Source organism: Phyllostomus discolor, chromosome 8, assembly GCF_004126475.2.
Source record: "Phyllostomus discolor isolate MPI-MPIP mPhyDis1 chromosome 8, mPhyDis1.pri.v3, whole genome shotgun sequence".
In the NCBI taxonomy this organism is placed as follows: domain Eukaryota; kingdom Metazoa; phylum Chordata; class Mammalia; order Chiroptera; family Phyllostomidae; genus Phyllostomus; species Phyllostomus discolor.
Genome location: NC_040910.2, coordinates 21,778,986 through 21,792,999, shown reverse-complemented (window position 1 = coordinate 21,792,999; position 14,014 = coordinate 21,778,986). Strand labels below are relative to the sequence as shown.

At 37.9% G+C, this 14,014-nt stretch overlaps 1 protein-coding gene and 1 long non-coding RNA gene across 5 annotated transcripts in view; both read left to right on the top strand.

Moving 5' to 3' along the window:
* Positions 1 to 9,695, top strand: part of KLHL2 (kelch like family member 2) — a 79,515-nt gene extending 69,820 nt beyond the window's left edge. For all 4 annotated transcript variants that reach the window (XM_028519829.2, XM_036031930.1, XM_036031931.1 and 1 more), the window contains 6 exons: positions 930 to 1,127; positions 1,638 to 1,739; positions 2,983 to 3,111; positions 4,161 to 4,301; positions 7,289 to 7,432; positions 8,570 to 9,695. In XM_028519829.2, coding sequence (XP_028375630.1) covers positions 930 to 1,127; positions 1,638 to 1,739; positions 2,983 to 3,111; positions 4,161 to 4,301; positions 7,289 to 7,432; positions 8,570 to 8,598 — 743 coding nt within the window. In that variant the 3' untranslated portion in view covers positions 8,599 to 9,695. The remainder of the gene's footprint in view (positions 1 to 929; positions 1,128 to 1,637; positions 1,740 to 2,982; positions 3,112 to 4,160; positions 4,302 to 7,288; positions 7,433 to 8,569) is intronic.
* A 3,407-nt stretch (positions 9,696 to 13,102) lies between these two features.
* Positions 13,103 to 13,919, top strand: LOC118501944. The gene is made up of 3 exons (XR_004904597.1): positions 13,103 to 13,119; positions 13,164 to 13,166; positions 13,625 to 13,919. It is a non-coding gene; the product is annotated as an uncharacterized LOC118501944 (long non-coding RNA).
* The last annotated feature ends 95 nt before the right edge of the window (positions 13,920 to 14,014 follow it).

Genomic DNA, 14,014 nt, shown 5'->3' with positions numbered 1-14,014 from the left:
AACTGTGAAACTTATCAAAAACTAAGAAATCAGTATTGGTACATTACTGTTAAGTAAACCATAGACTTCTATGTGGAACTTTGGGGCTTGAAACTTGAAGAAAGCAGAGTGGGTGGTGAGAGGAGCTTCTCAAATAAGGACACAACATGAGAAAGCTCAGAAAAGTGGAAAGGTGGCTGAAAACCGTAGTATAACAATATGATTTCTCTGTCCAGGGATCACCTACCACCTCACTGGCCTGGGGGTTAGCACACTTTTTCTTAAAAAGACTTAGAGAGTAAGTAGTTTAGGCTTTATGGGTTATATGGGCTCTGTTACAATTACTAAAATGCCAGTGTTTAAATGAGCCAGTGGTTGGGCTGTGTTCCAATAAAACTTTATTTATACATGCTGAAATTTGGATTTCATATAATTTTTTATGTGTCATGAACATTTTTAATTGTTTATTTAACCACTTAAATATGTAAAAAACATTCTTAGCTCATGGGTCCTACAAAAATAGCCTGCAAGATACAATTTACTGACTCCTGATTTAGCCCACTAACTTGACAAACTCGGAGCACATTATGCAGATTAAGTATAAACATATAGAGTAGAAGATTCAAAATTGAAAGCCATGGGAGACGTGCCCAGGTTACAGGAGCTGGCTCACTTTTGAAGTCTGTAAATAAGTCTTTGAAAATGCCTAGAGTCAAAATAGGATCTCACCCCATGCCATTGCATGTTTTAATAATCTTAAAGAAGAGGACAGTTTAGTCCTTATATAGTCTTGTTAATGAATAGCATTTCTTAGGACCCAGTCAGTCAGGATTCTCTGAAGAATAACTTACATTCTGACAACAGCTATAGACATACTGGAAAGCCGTCCTCAGGCAGTGATGGGAAGTTTGGTCACATATTCATCATTAGCCACTTTATTTCTTTTGCAGGGATGGTTTACATGGCTGGGCTAGTGTTTGCCGTAGGTGGCTTTAATGGTTCCTTACGAGTCCGCACTGTAGACTCCTACGACCCCGTGAAAGATCAGTGGACCAGCGTGGCGAACATGCGAGACCGGAGAAGCACTTTGGGCGCTGCTGTATTAAATGGACTGTTATATGCTGTGGGAGGCTTTGATGGGAGTACAGGTGATTTCCTTTTCATTTCTTTTGCATTGCTGTTAGAATTAGCATAGTGATCATGTTTATAGAACAAATCATGGTACAATTAGGAGATACCTGTTTTAAGGTATTAAGTTTAAAAATTCCATCAAGAATTTCTTCAAGTGATATGAGTGATAAGTATATAGATTTTCCTTCTCAGGCATCAGTATCAGTCATCTTACTAAGTTTAAAAAGCTAATAAATGTGGGCTGGAATGGGAGTAGGGGGGAGAAAACTGTACTTGAACAAGGATTAAAACAAACAAACAAAAAAAAGCTAATAAATGCCAGTAGCTTGGATAAGAGCCCTCTGGAAAAGAGATTATTCATATTTATCACTTAATTGATATATTCACATTCCATCATTTTTCTCTTAATTTTAGCCCAGTTTAACATACCTGAAGTATTGTTCCCTAATAATATATTGACATGTAGGAACAATGATCTTACATTTTTTCCTGGAGGAGGAAATGAAAGACATCACGCTTTCTTCCAGGTCTGTCGTCTGTGGAAGCGTACAACATCAAGTCTAACGAGTGGTTTCACGTGGCTCCCATGAACACGAGGAGGAGCAGTGTGGGCGTCGGCGTTGTTGGAGGTGGGTGCCCGCGCTTCCTGCCGGTGAACACTTCCAGGGACGGGTGGCTTCCTGGTTGTTGGGCGTGGTTCTTCCAATAATCTAAAAATCAGTCCTGTAAATGGGAAACAAGTGGTCATATCAAAGGGGAACCAAGTAGGTGTTGCAAATTTTTAATTATCTTTTTTAAATAATGAGCTTGTCTGTATAAACTAACCTGTATAAGGCCCTCCTTCCCCCACACTAGCCTTCCTCTCTTCCACTCCTTTACTCCCTCTCTGCCCCCACCCCTCTGTCTTCTTCCCTCCTTTCTCTCTGTCTCTCTGCATATGTAACCCACATAAAACCGTTAACTGATATTAATGCAGTTGTTTGGGGGACAAATCAGATGGCATATATACAAAGAGCTGTTTAACATTTAAGGGATGGGTTGTCACAATTATTTATCTGTATTTGACTTTGCTCCCCAACAAAATTTAAGAAAGGCTGTAAGTATTTTTGGTATGACTTTTATTCTATTTTTTGCTTAGGTAAATTTGTGGGTTGCCACACTCTCCCCAATGCAGGTTTAATTTTCTGCACTATTTTTTAAACAGCTTTATTGAGAGAGAAATTACATGCCATACAATTCATCCACTTGAAGTGTACAGTTCAGTGTGCATCCATGACCATTCATGTTAGAACTTTTTATTACCCCAAAAAGCAGCCCTACTCCCCTTAGCTGTCACCCCCATCTTCCACAGCTGTCACCAACCACCACTGTACCTTCTGCCTCTGCACAAATTCCCCATTTCATACTATTGAAATCACACACTAAGTGGTCCTTTGTGACTGACTGCTTTGACTTAGCACAATGTTTTCAGGGTTCGTTCGTGCTGTAGCATTTACTGGTACCTCATTTCTTTTGGTTTAACTTTTTTTAAATTTACTAAGATATCTTTGATACCTAATTCTTTTTTTCCAGGGTGGTATTCACTTACCAGATAGTGTTATCCAAAGACATAATGAGTGTGTTTTCTATTGTCAGATTATTGATGAAAGTGTTAATTAATATCATCATCTATATTCTGCAGATCTTCATAATGTGATTTGGTAACTCTGTCTCTCTATGTATATATATCACCATCGGGTCAGATTTTAATCGTCCATAAAAATCAGTCATACTTTAAAGGGAAACTGTTAGAATGGAGGAAAATGTATTATCTTCTGACTTGAAAGAATAGCTTTTTTGTGAATGTGGCTTTCTTTGTGACTCCGTGTTTAGGTTTGCTGTACGCGGTAGGGGGCTATGATGGAGCGTCCCGCCAGTGTCTCAGCACAGTGGAGTGCTATAATGCTACAACAAACGAGTGGACCTATACCGCGGAAATGAGTACCAGACGGAGTGGAGCAGGTGACTGGGAACCTCACATAGCAACTGAAGCCCAAAATGATGGAAAAGGGTTAAACAAATGAAATGATTCCTTGACATCTCTTATGTTTTCAGAAAATATATAGTGATTCCAATAACTTTCTTAAATGTCTTTTGAATTATACAAGTAGTGGTAGGCAGTTGCACTTAAATTTCACTGTGTAAAATTTCTGAGTGCTATATTAAAGGCATCTTCTCTGTTTCACTTAATTATATTATTTGGCATTCTAAGTTTTTTTAGTGCTTATTGAGAAACTTGTTTAATAATCAAGCCTCTTCATATCCATACAAATTTTGTGCTTTAATACTTGTTACGTAAAATTTCCCAGGGCTGAGAGACCAAAGAAAGAGGCTCAGAATTCTAACATTACATTATGAGTTTATTAAGGGAACTTCCATATGAGGTGCATCTTGGACTGCAGCAAGAGGACCTGGGCGTCCTCCCTGCCATGTGGCAGACACTAAAGGGAATATAGGACAGGGCAGGGTGGGTAGGGGTACTGCGTTGTGACCCACCCCAGGTAAGGGGAAAATGCCTTACTGCTGCCTGGGGTGGGGCAAAGACCTGCTCTAGGGACCAGCACATTTGGGTTGTAGGGGAGGGGTTGGTAGTTCCCGAGGGAATTTATGAGAAGTAATCTCGTTCTGGCTAGAGGGTCCACCATCAGTCACATCAGGGGACAGTCTCTCCACCACAACACTGGCTTACTTTTATCATATAAGTTGTTTTCAAAAGGATTATGTTAATGGCCTTCCCTCTCTCTGTTTCACCTACCTATGATTTTTATACTATTTGACATGCCTCTTTTTTTAAATAATAATAGTTTTTATTGAGATTCTTATTTGTCCTTTCTATTCCTTTCCCTTTCATAGACTGTATACTTTAACGTCCACTTTCTTTTTTTAATATCCACTTTTATTACGAATAATAATTTCAGAAGTTCTAGTTAGAAGTCATTTGAATAAACCCAAATATGTTACAAGTCTCTTGTCCCTTTTATTCTACTATAGTTTGGTTCTTTGTTTTGTAGGTGTCGGTGTGCTAAACAACTTACTGTATGCTGTAGGGGGCCATGATGGTCCTTTAGTACGAAAAAGTGTTGAAGTGTATGATCCCACCGCCAATACATGGAGACAGGTCGCAGATATGAACATGTGCAGAAGAAATGCAGGTATCTGTTTAGTTTAGTTATAAAATTTATCTGAATTGTATTTTAGTTTTACTAGTATTTACTGGTATCACCATATATTCCCATTGTTCTTCTGCTGATCTGGACCTCTAATATACGAGGTCCTTAAAGGCAGAATCTCATGTAATAATCCTGTTCAACATAGAGTGAATGCTTAGTATGGTGTCCGGAACGGGGAGGGTTGTGACGCCTCTGTTAATTTAAAATTTCTCCTAGTGGCTAGTTTTGGTGATGAATGTAGAGACTACATTAGAATAGTACTCTTTATTTGATACTTGAATTCTTTCATTCTTACCACAAACATTTTGAGTGCCTACCACATATGTACTAGATATACCAGTTCTTAGGGAACTTAGTTTAGTTGAGTAAATATTTATACCAGATTAAAAGGTTAGTGTTTAAAGGTTAGTGATTAAAATCTGGAGGAGAAGCCCAAAGAAGCTAACCCTGATCTATTTAATATAATTCAGGATTCCTAGGAAATGGGAAAGCTAAAACAACAACAAATAATTTTAAGGAAACTGAGGCCTTTAAGAATAGGAAATTAAATACTTGAAAAGAAGATCCACGGAAGGGACATGGAAATGGAAAACAGATGCAGGGTGGCTAGACAGTCTTTCAGGAAATGCTTTTCATCTTTAAAATGCCATTATCTTCGTACCAGTTTCCATAGTCCAAAATAAGTTCCTGATGATTCTCAAACTCACTGTGTACCCCTGGGTGATGTTACAGGGTGCACACCCCAAAAGATGCTCCTCTTAATTTCTCTCTAATTTAAATGTGATTACTATGGGAAGCTAAATACGTGGTTCTGCAAAGACTATCAACAACAGAACAGAATTTATAATTAGTTCTGTGTCAGCTTGTACCTCATTCAGTCATTTGTATTTGGTAAGGTCCTAAAAATCTCTCAGCTGTTGATAGCCTGGAAAAACATGGTAACACCCACAAATCTGGACTCTAGATAGAATGCATGCTTGACCCCAGTACATACTAAGTTAGAAAAGTCACAGTATATGTGCCTTCCCTGAATTGGGAGATTTATTTGCAATTTGAACTTTCATTATCGTTTTCCTGAAGATTATTTGAAATAATCTTATTTTTTTCTCTACTCATGTTTTATTTTCAAATCAAAATAAGCTCATTTCTGATGGCCAGATGGTATATGTAGAGCAGTCATTGCCCTGCTCTTGCTGTTCAAGTATTTGAACTACTTTAAAATGGTGTGGCCCTGGCTGGTGTGGCTCAGTGGATTGAGTGCTAGTCTGTAGCCAAAGGCTACAGGGCCACTGGTTCAACTCCCAGTCAGGGTGTTTCCCTGGGTTGTGGGCCAGGTCCCCATTTGGGGGTGTGTGAGAGGCAGGCACGCATTGATGTTTCTCTCCCTCTCTTTCTCCCTCCCTTCCCCTCTCTCTAGAAATAAATGAATAAAATCTCTAAAAATATATATATATTTTTTAAATGGTATGAATTTGCATCTTGTCGGGAGACTGGAATAGTTACGCAATTGAGTTTGAGTAGGGAAGATCCACTCCACTTGCACAGAAGGTACTGTTGCTAGTGCACTTTTAAAGATTTTATTTATTTATTTTTAGAGAGGGAAGGGAAGGAGAAAGAGAGAGAGAGAGATGTCAATGTGCGGTTGCTGGGGGCCGTGGCCTGCAACCCAGGCATGTGCCCTGACTGGGAATTGAACCTGCAATGCTTTGGTTCACAGCCCGCACTCAATCCACTGAGCTATGCCAGCCAGGGCACTAGTGCACTTTTAAATGCTGTATATAGAGTTGGCTCATCCTTATGTTAAAAATCTGCAAGGATCTATTAATTATGCCAGCCAGTCTATCTGTGGTACTCCAGAGAACAGACTGCAGCAGCATCCTTCTGGATTTTTAGACGCCCTCTAGTACCAGCTCACAATAGCTCTGATCTTGTTTAGAATTATTAAATGTGCTCTATAAAAATGTGGAAATAAAGGTATTTATCTTTTAACTAAGCAATTTTTTTGTAAAAATTTATATTAAGAAAATAATTGCAGAAGTATATAAAGTATGCAGAGGGATCCTTGTTCATTGCAACATCATTGATAAGAGCAAAGAAATCCTAAAAATAACTTAATACTCATTAGCACAAAAAAAGTTTATATGAAAGATAATTTATAAATTATGGTGTTGTCATATATGGAATACTGTGCAGCCACTTAAAATTATGTAGATAATTAACTATATTATTAATATTAACTTGGGGAGATGTCCAGGGTATATTGTTTGGTGGGAATAGGTGAGTAATAAAGTAGCATGTATATTATGACCTACTTTGGGGTTACAAAAGAAGTTCTGAGTATATATATGCATAGAAAACAGCAAGAGTAGAGATCACAATTTCGGTGGTCATTATTCTAAGTGGTATAGGATTGGAGGTGATCTTTTTTTCTTTATACTTTTCTAGATGGTTTGAATTTTTGCAAAAAAAAATTCCATAAGTTACTGTAATAATAATGAAATAATTAATATTGTTCTCCTTTTTTGAAGGAGGTAAAATAGTTAACTAGTCAGTATAGTAATTAAAATTTAGAATCATTTTTATTTTCTTCTAAAATATAGTTTTTCCTTAGGTTTCTCTAAGAAATTGACTTTAGGAGAGTTACTAAACTTACTTGACCTTTAGTTTTTCTATTTTTTAAAAAAAATAAAATGAGAATTAAAGTAGTTTCTAAACTATAAAATAAGGGTATTGTGAAAATTAAGTAAAGTAATGCAAAAATAAAGCAACTACTGTATAAATGACACCAGTAGGAGCTTAAAGTGGGATAGACTCATGAATAAAAGGGATAAGAATTCTTCCTTGGTCACCATCTTCTTTTCTTGCCTCCTTCAAGGAAGAGTTTCTGGATCACCTCACCAAACATGTAGGGATACTCATATTCATCCAGATTTTTAAAATAATTATTTCTTTCTCTAATTTTTTTAAAGGAGTTTGTGCTGTCAACGGTCTGTTATATGTAGTTGGAGGCGATGATGGTTCCTGCAACTTGGCGTCGGTAGAATATTATAACCCAACCACTGATAAATGGACAGTTGTGTCATCTTGCATGAGCACAGGGAGAAGTTATGCCGGTAATACTGGTCTAGTTTTCTTACGTCTTCTGTTAGAACACCAAAAAAATACATCATTATGATTTTTACATTAACAGTCTTTTTCTGTTGTAAGAAGAAAGTTTTTTCTCAAAGTATATTTTATTTCTTGTTCTTAATATTGTATATGTATTTTCTGAAATAAAACAGTAGTATTCTTTTGTCTTTCTACAGTCACTTGTACTTGAAATCACAAATCTTTCCATTGCAGGATCATATAATACAATTTAACATGGCTAATAGTTGTAGGTGGACTGGGACTTGAGCTGTCAGACGTACAAGGAATCTGACCCTTACGACGTCCCCCGGCAGGGCTCCGAGTGATGGTGTGGAGCCCGGATAGTGAGGGGGGAGTATGTTTTCTTACTTATGCACAGCACTGGTCAAATTATAAAATATCATTTCAGTCCATCCTCTTAGTAAGAGAAATTGTAATTCTCTTTAATAAATGCAATGATGAATCTTTAAAACTGTATGTTCCATATTAATTATTCTAATGATATTTGTAGTGCCTTAAATATTAGAATGTTTTAGTAATATTCTAATATTGATCCAGTTGTAGAGAAAAATGTTTATATTAGTTAACCATCACTATTGTTTATGTATCATCCAAAACAACACCTAATAGAGCAATGGACAGTAGGATCCCAGAATAACATCTTGAAATTCAGGGAAAACATGTTTTTAAGTTTCCTTGAGATACAACTGATACTGAATAAATAGCATATATTTAGGTGTACAGTTTTATTAATGTTGGCATATGTATATATCTGTAAAATCACCACAATCAAAATAATAAAAATGTTATTTACCACCCCTAAAAGTTACCTTCTACCCCTTTGAATATTAGGTGGATTTTAGTATTTCCTGAATAAAATTATTTTTCCTTAATTTTAACTTCAAAGAGCAAAAGAGTAATTCTGGATTAAATAGTCTGATGTTTTGGTCTATAATTAAACAGCTTTCACTGTCATTTGATGATATAAAATGATAGTACTTTTGATACATTATGATTTGTTCAGTCCCTGTTGACTGACTAATAAAATAAATTCAGTATCTTCTCAGACATACAGAATGCTGCCTATAACTTCTGTCTTATTTCTTCATTTCTGTGCTCAGGGGTCACAGTTATTGATAAACCACTATGAGCCTGAAAGACACTTTCGGCATATTTACACCTGAGAAGCAGACTTCAAGTATTTCTGAAGTGACTGCGAATCTAGCACTTCTCCACTTGTCGCTGCACTTTGAGTCTCTGCAGAAGATAAGATCGTCTGCCTTTATAGGCCTTCGATTCTGAAGATTATCTTTGGTAGAAGCACTGTGTAGGCTCTTTCTGCAACAAGCAGCGGCCGACTGGATTTTCACGAGACCCCTGGACTGCAGCACTCACTCTGCAGCCTGCAGACCGCAGTCGTTTCCATAGAGACTAGCTGTCAACCTTGGATGACTGCGTGTTGTTCTGTGAAGAAGGATAAAGTGTTGTGTGTGGTTGTAAAATTAAATTTTATCTTTATTTCCTTCTGAAAATCTGTATACACAGGAACTGAAAGTCTTTGAACAGTTATTAAATTCTATGTATAAGTATACAAACTAGTTGAGGGATAAAACTGTTTGCTTTTATAAAATATCTTTGATTACATGAATATAATAAATGGTGTGCATATAACTGTGTGTCTATATGCTTTCCTTCAAATATGTTTGAAAAGATGTTTGAAACTTGATTATACTATTTATAATTGGCACAGTACTTTGAATTATGCCAGTACTACATTGTAAAACAGAGTTGTATTTTTTGATATTTAACAATGCTTAACACTTTAAAATGCCACTTCTGAGGAATGAACATGGTGTAACACACTTGAATATGTGTGATGCCAAACTTTTTTAAATAAAATGTAAATTACGCTTATTTATTATTTCCTTTGGTTTAATCTTGGTCATGTTTTGGTGTGTATTTTTACTTTTTTCCCTTAAAGTAACACTTTGGCATGATCATTACTGCAGGTTTTTGATGAATATAATGAATGTATGGAATTCAACTGAATTTGCATGGTCTTAAGAATTTTTTCTGTGCGTATAAATTTAGCTGCTATTAACAGAAGAGAGAACTTTCTGTGAGTAGCCATGTGTGTTGATCAGATACAATTTTTCTGAAATCTTCAATTGATCTCACTTTAAAAATGACCAAAACATGTCTTTCTGGAATTATCTTTGAATAAAAGTTTGTATATTATTTGTTTTACATTGTCCTTGATTTTTATCTATTTAGTTTGATATTAAGAAAGTTGCCTGTTTAGTTTTTCCATTCTTTTGTAAAATTTGCACTTTTCTAACTTCACAATTCAGTACTTTTAATGTGTTGCCAAAGTAACCTCTAAGGCAAGTCTATTAACTCAACAACTGAAGTCACTGAATATTGTTCTCCAACCAAGTATTGGTGAAATTTAGTTTTTATATTCTTTTGTCCCCAATATGAGCAGTACACAAGATAAAAGATTTAATACAGAGAGCACTGAACCAAAAAGTAAGTCAATGAAAAAATAACTGCTCTAAAGCAACTGAGAAATAAATTGTGATTTTGAATCACAGTAAAAGGAGTTGAGGAAATGGGAGCTGGGGAGTGGGGTGGACAGCTGAGGTGGTGCTGGACACAGATGGGTGGGGCAGAGAAGGCGAGGAGGAGACAGAGGTGGTGGGATATGGTGGCTGTTCCTCAGGAGAGGAATTTAACAGGTTAGCGTGAGCTTTTGCCAGAACAGTGGAGAGGAAAAAATTGTATCTATGATACAATTTCTACCTATTTAATGTAGAGTATTCACATTTAAACAGGACTATATTTTATATATATATATAAAATAACAAAAATTTGACCTCTCAGTTCTGGAAGCTGAAAATTTCAAGATCAAGGCCCTAGCAAGTTCAGTGACTAGTGAGAGTGACTGCTTCCTGGTTCACAGACTTCGTGTTTTTGCTGTGTCTTCACAGGCCTCAGGTACCTATTTGTGGTCTCTTTCATCAGAGCACTAGTCCCATTCATAAGGGGTCTTCCCGCATGACCTAATCCCCTCCAAAGGGCCCCACTTCCTCATATGGGGCCTTAGGGATCACCTTGGGGATTATGTCTCCCCCAAATTCCTGTTGAATTTGGAGGAGAAAGAGACATTCAGTCCATTGCAGAAGTGTTTGGAGTAAGAAGGGATGAGTGCTTCACAAAACATACTAGTAACCCTGGGAGGAACTTAATACGACTGTTTCCAGAGCTCCCTTACCTTTAACCACACCAAAACAGTCTGAGCTAGATCCTGGCACAGTAGATGAGATGCAAAAACCCTCCCCTTTGTTAATGACCTGAGACCACAAGAAGTGCATGACAACCTGTTAACCAATAGCTTCCCAAATGAACAATCCTGTATCAAGTATGCCAAGACCCAAATCTTCATTTTCCACATTCAAATTTCAGTGGCACTTACACAGAAAATACTAAAAAATTCAGTAGGTCAACTAATGTAATTATTTCAGGTTATATATATATATATTTGCTTTTAAAGCATATTTATTTTCTCCTTATAAAAGCAATACATAGTGTAACTGGAAAATACAAGAACGTGGGATTTCATCATAATCCTACCATCTCAAATACATTAATTTTTTTATTTGTACCATTTAAAATTTTACAATAGCTTTATTGAGATGTAATTCACATACCATACACTCAAGGTGCACAGTCCAGTGGTTTTAGTGTATTTACAGAACTGCAACCGTCCTTGCACAATTAATTTTAGAACATTTCCACCATTCCTCAGAGCAGCCCCATATCCGTTAATACTCCCTATTTCCACCCAAAGCAAGAGCCCTAGGTAACCACTAATTTATTTTCTGTTAACATAGAGCCATATTTAATACTTAGTTGAATTTTTCATTGTAAATAAGAATAATCAGAAGAAGAAAAAAGCCTGTGCTCAACTTACGAAAACATGAATTTCTGTAATAGTGTGGCTCAAGCACATCCATCATCAACAAACATGTGGAGGGAAGGTCTAGTGAACTTAGAGCACTGCTAGCTGTTTCTGATAGTGGAACCAAGAAAACTCTGCAGTGTTATCTTTCCTGATCACTTCTAAAACACGAATGTTTCATGAAACTTTTCATCAATCTATAAAGATTTATCTAAAAATTTTTAAGCTTTTTAAAAAATAGAATCTATTAGGGTAACAGTCTTAAGTAGTTAGCATGTCAAATACCTCTTTTTCTTTGAAGCTTTAATAGCTATAGAATAAAATGGTTTGCCAAGACTTGTCAATAGCTCGATTCATACTTATGATTTCAAGGGCTTTGAATATGTGGTCTTCCCACCTCCCAGCAACAGCCTTTGTTTGTCTTTCCTATAGGAAACACCTTACTTTTTTTTTTTTTTAAAAAAAAGGTATTTTAAAGCATTCCTGCCTTGTTTAGTTATTGCACAAAGAGTCAGCAGTTGAGGCAGAGAGAGTTGTCTTGGACATCTTGCCAAGGAAAACAGCAGTGGGTTTGAGCACAGTTCAAGGCTAGGTCCAAGTACTTGCATCATCAAGAAACTCTTTGGCCTTCCTCTCCCTCTATCAGTTGCTTGTTGTACCTTTAAACATGTTACTTAAGCTCTGACCCTTGTTTTGTCTTCTGTAAAGTAACAGTAGTATGTATGTCACTTCCCAAGTTATGATGTATATTAATGTACTTGAAATACAGAGGACTCTTGATAAATTACAGCTATTGTTGCTCTTCTCTGAACCTCCCATTTCTTCATTGTAGGGAAATTAGTGAGTTAAGCTGCCACATCTGTATTTCCTTTGAGCTATGAATCTCCAAGGCTTTAAATAATGACCCCTCCACATACACATACCTGCTCTGATTTAGTAAATATATCTACTCTGGTAGGATTCTAAGCCAGCATTTACTGAGCACTTCTTGTATTACAGATACTGTGCAAAGGACCTTAACACACGGTCTCATTTAACTGTCATAACACTCTTTGAGATGTAGGTATACGCATTTTACAGAGGTACTAGATACGACTTCGAAAAGTAACTTATCCAAAAGCACACTGCTAACAAGTGACAAAACCTGGTAAGTCTGAGTGCACAAGGTGTGCTTTTAACATTACTTGACAGAGGGCACCAGGTTTGGGCAGAGGGAAAAGCGGGCTGTTGTGCAATCATACCCACAACCACAGCCAATAGGAGGGGAAGCTGTGGCTGGGTTGGTGGAGCAAAGCAGTTTGAATTTGGGGGAAGGGGCGGAGCCTTGATACCCCTGCATCAACCCTGTCACTGGACTCAGGCTGTACACCTGCTTCAGTCCTAAAGAAGGGGACCTAGGTGGTGCACCAGAGCATCCACTCAAGGACACTACTCACCTTCCGTGTGCACAGGCCTCCTAAAGACAGGGCTCTGACTTTGAACGCCCAAGGGACAGATCCTATTTCTCTTCATTTGATGTGACATCTCTGTCGTGATACTTTTACAAAGAATGTGGCTATCAGATACATGGGACAGTAAGAAGAGTGAGTAGAAGCCCCTGGACCGAAGAAAAGACATTCCTCAAGAGGGGACTTCCTCAAGCAGGTAATACATGAATTGATGGGTTGGAGAGATGGTTATTTCAGGCAGAAGAGCCGGTTTCAACATACTGTGAAAGGAACAACGGCATTCTATTGTCAGAAACTACTGTATAGAAAGTCCTTTCAACTAGCCCAAATGGTGTCCTTGTGTGAATTTTAAAAAGACACTCAAGTGAAATTGTAAATTCGTAATTATTGCACTATCTGTACACACTATTACACCCTAGAACGCTGTATTTTAGTATTGAGAAGACTGAGACAAGGCTAGAGCTGTAGACAAGGTTCTAAGTTTCAGCACTTTGCCCAGTCCCTTGGCTCTCACTGTCCTACACAGGAATTGCAGCCCTCAGGTACAGGAGCCACCTGCCATAGATGGCCACTTGACATCTATTCTGTCAAATCATTTTCTAAACCTTTCTGAGCCTTGGGTTTTCTCATCTACCATATGGGCATAATGGTAACTAACTCTCTGGACTGTCGCAGGAGACAGAATGTGTTTGAAATTCTCCATCTTTCATATATAGGGGTTTATCAAAGGGTACTTGGGCTAGGGCCACAGGGAAGAATTACCTAAGTCCAGGGTAAACCAGAGGAAGGCGGGCTGTCCGTAAGCAAAAACGGTCAAAACAGATTTTAAAACTCCTGCAATTCTCTCTCCGGGTTTTGGCTACGCGGCTGCTGCAAAGTTTACATCTCAAAGTGGCAAGCAGGGACGTTGCACTAGTACGTGCTCCCCTGCACGAGGCCAGGGCCCGCTAAATTCTGAGCGGAACCCAAGTTGCCAGGGCGATGACTCCTTTCGACCTGCACGTAGCGGCCTCTGTGCCCGCCCCTCATGACGTCACGCTCTGCCGTGCGGCCCCGCCTCCAGGCGCGCTGCGGCGCCAATCACTGACTGGGCGTCTGGGTCTCACTATCCTCACTCCATTCGGGGCGCCAATGGTTGGCACCGCCAGTGTTTCGTT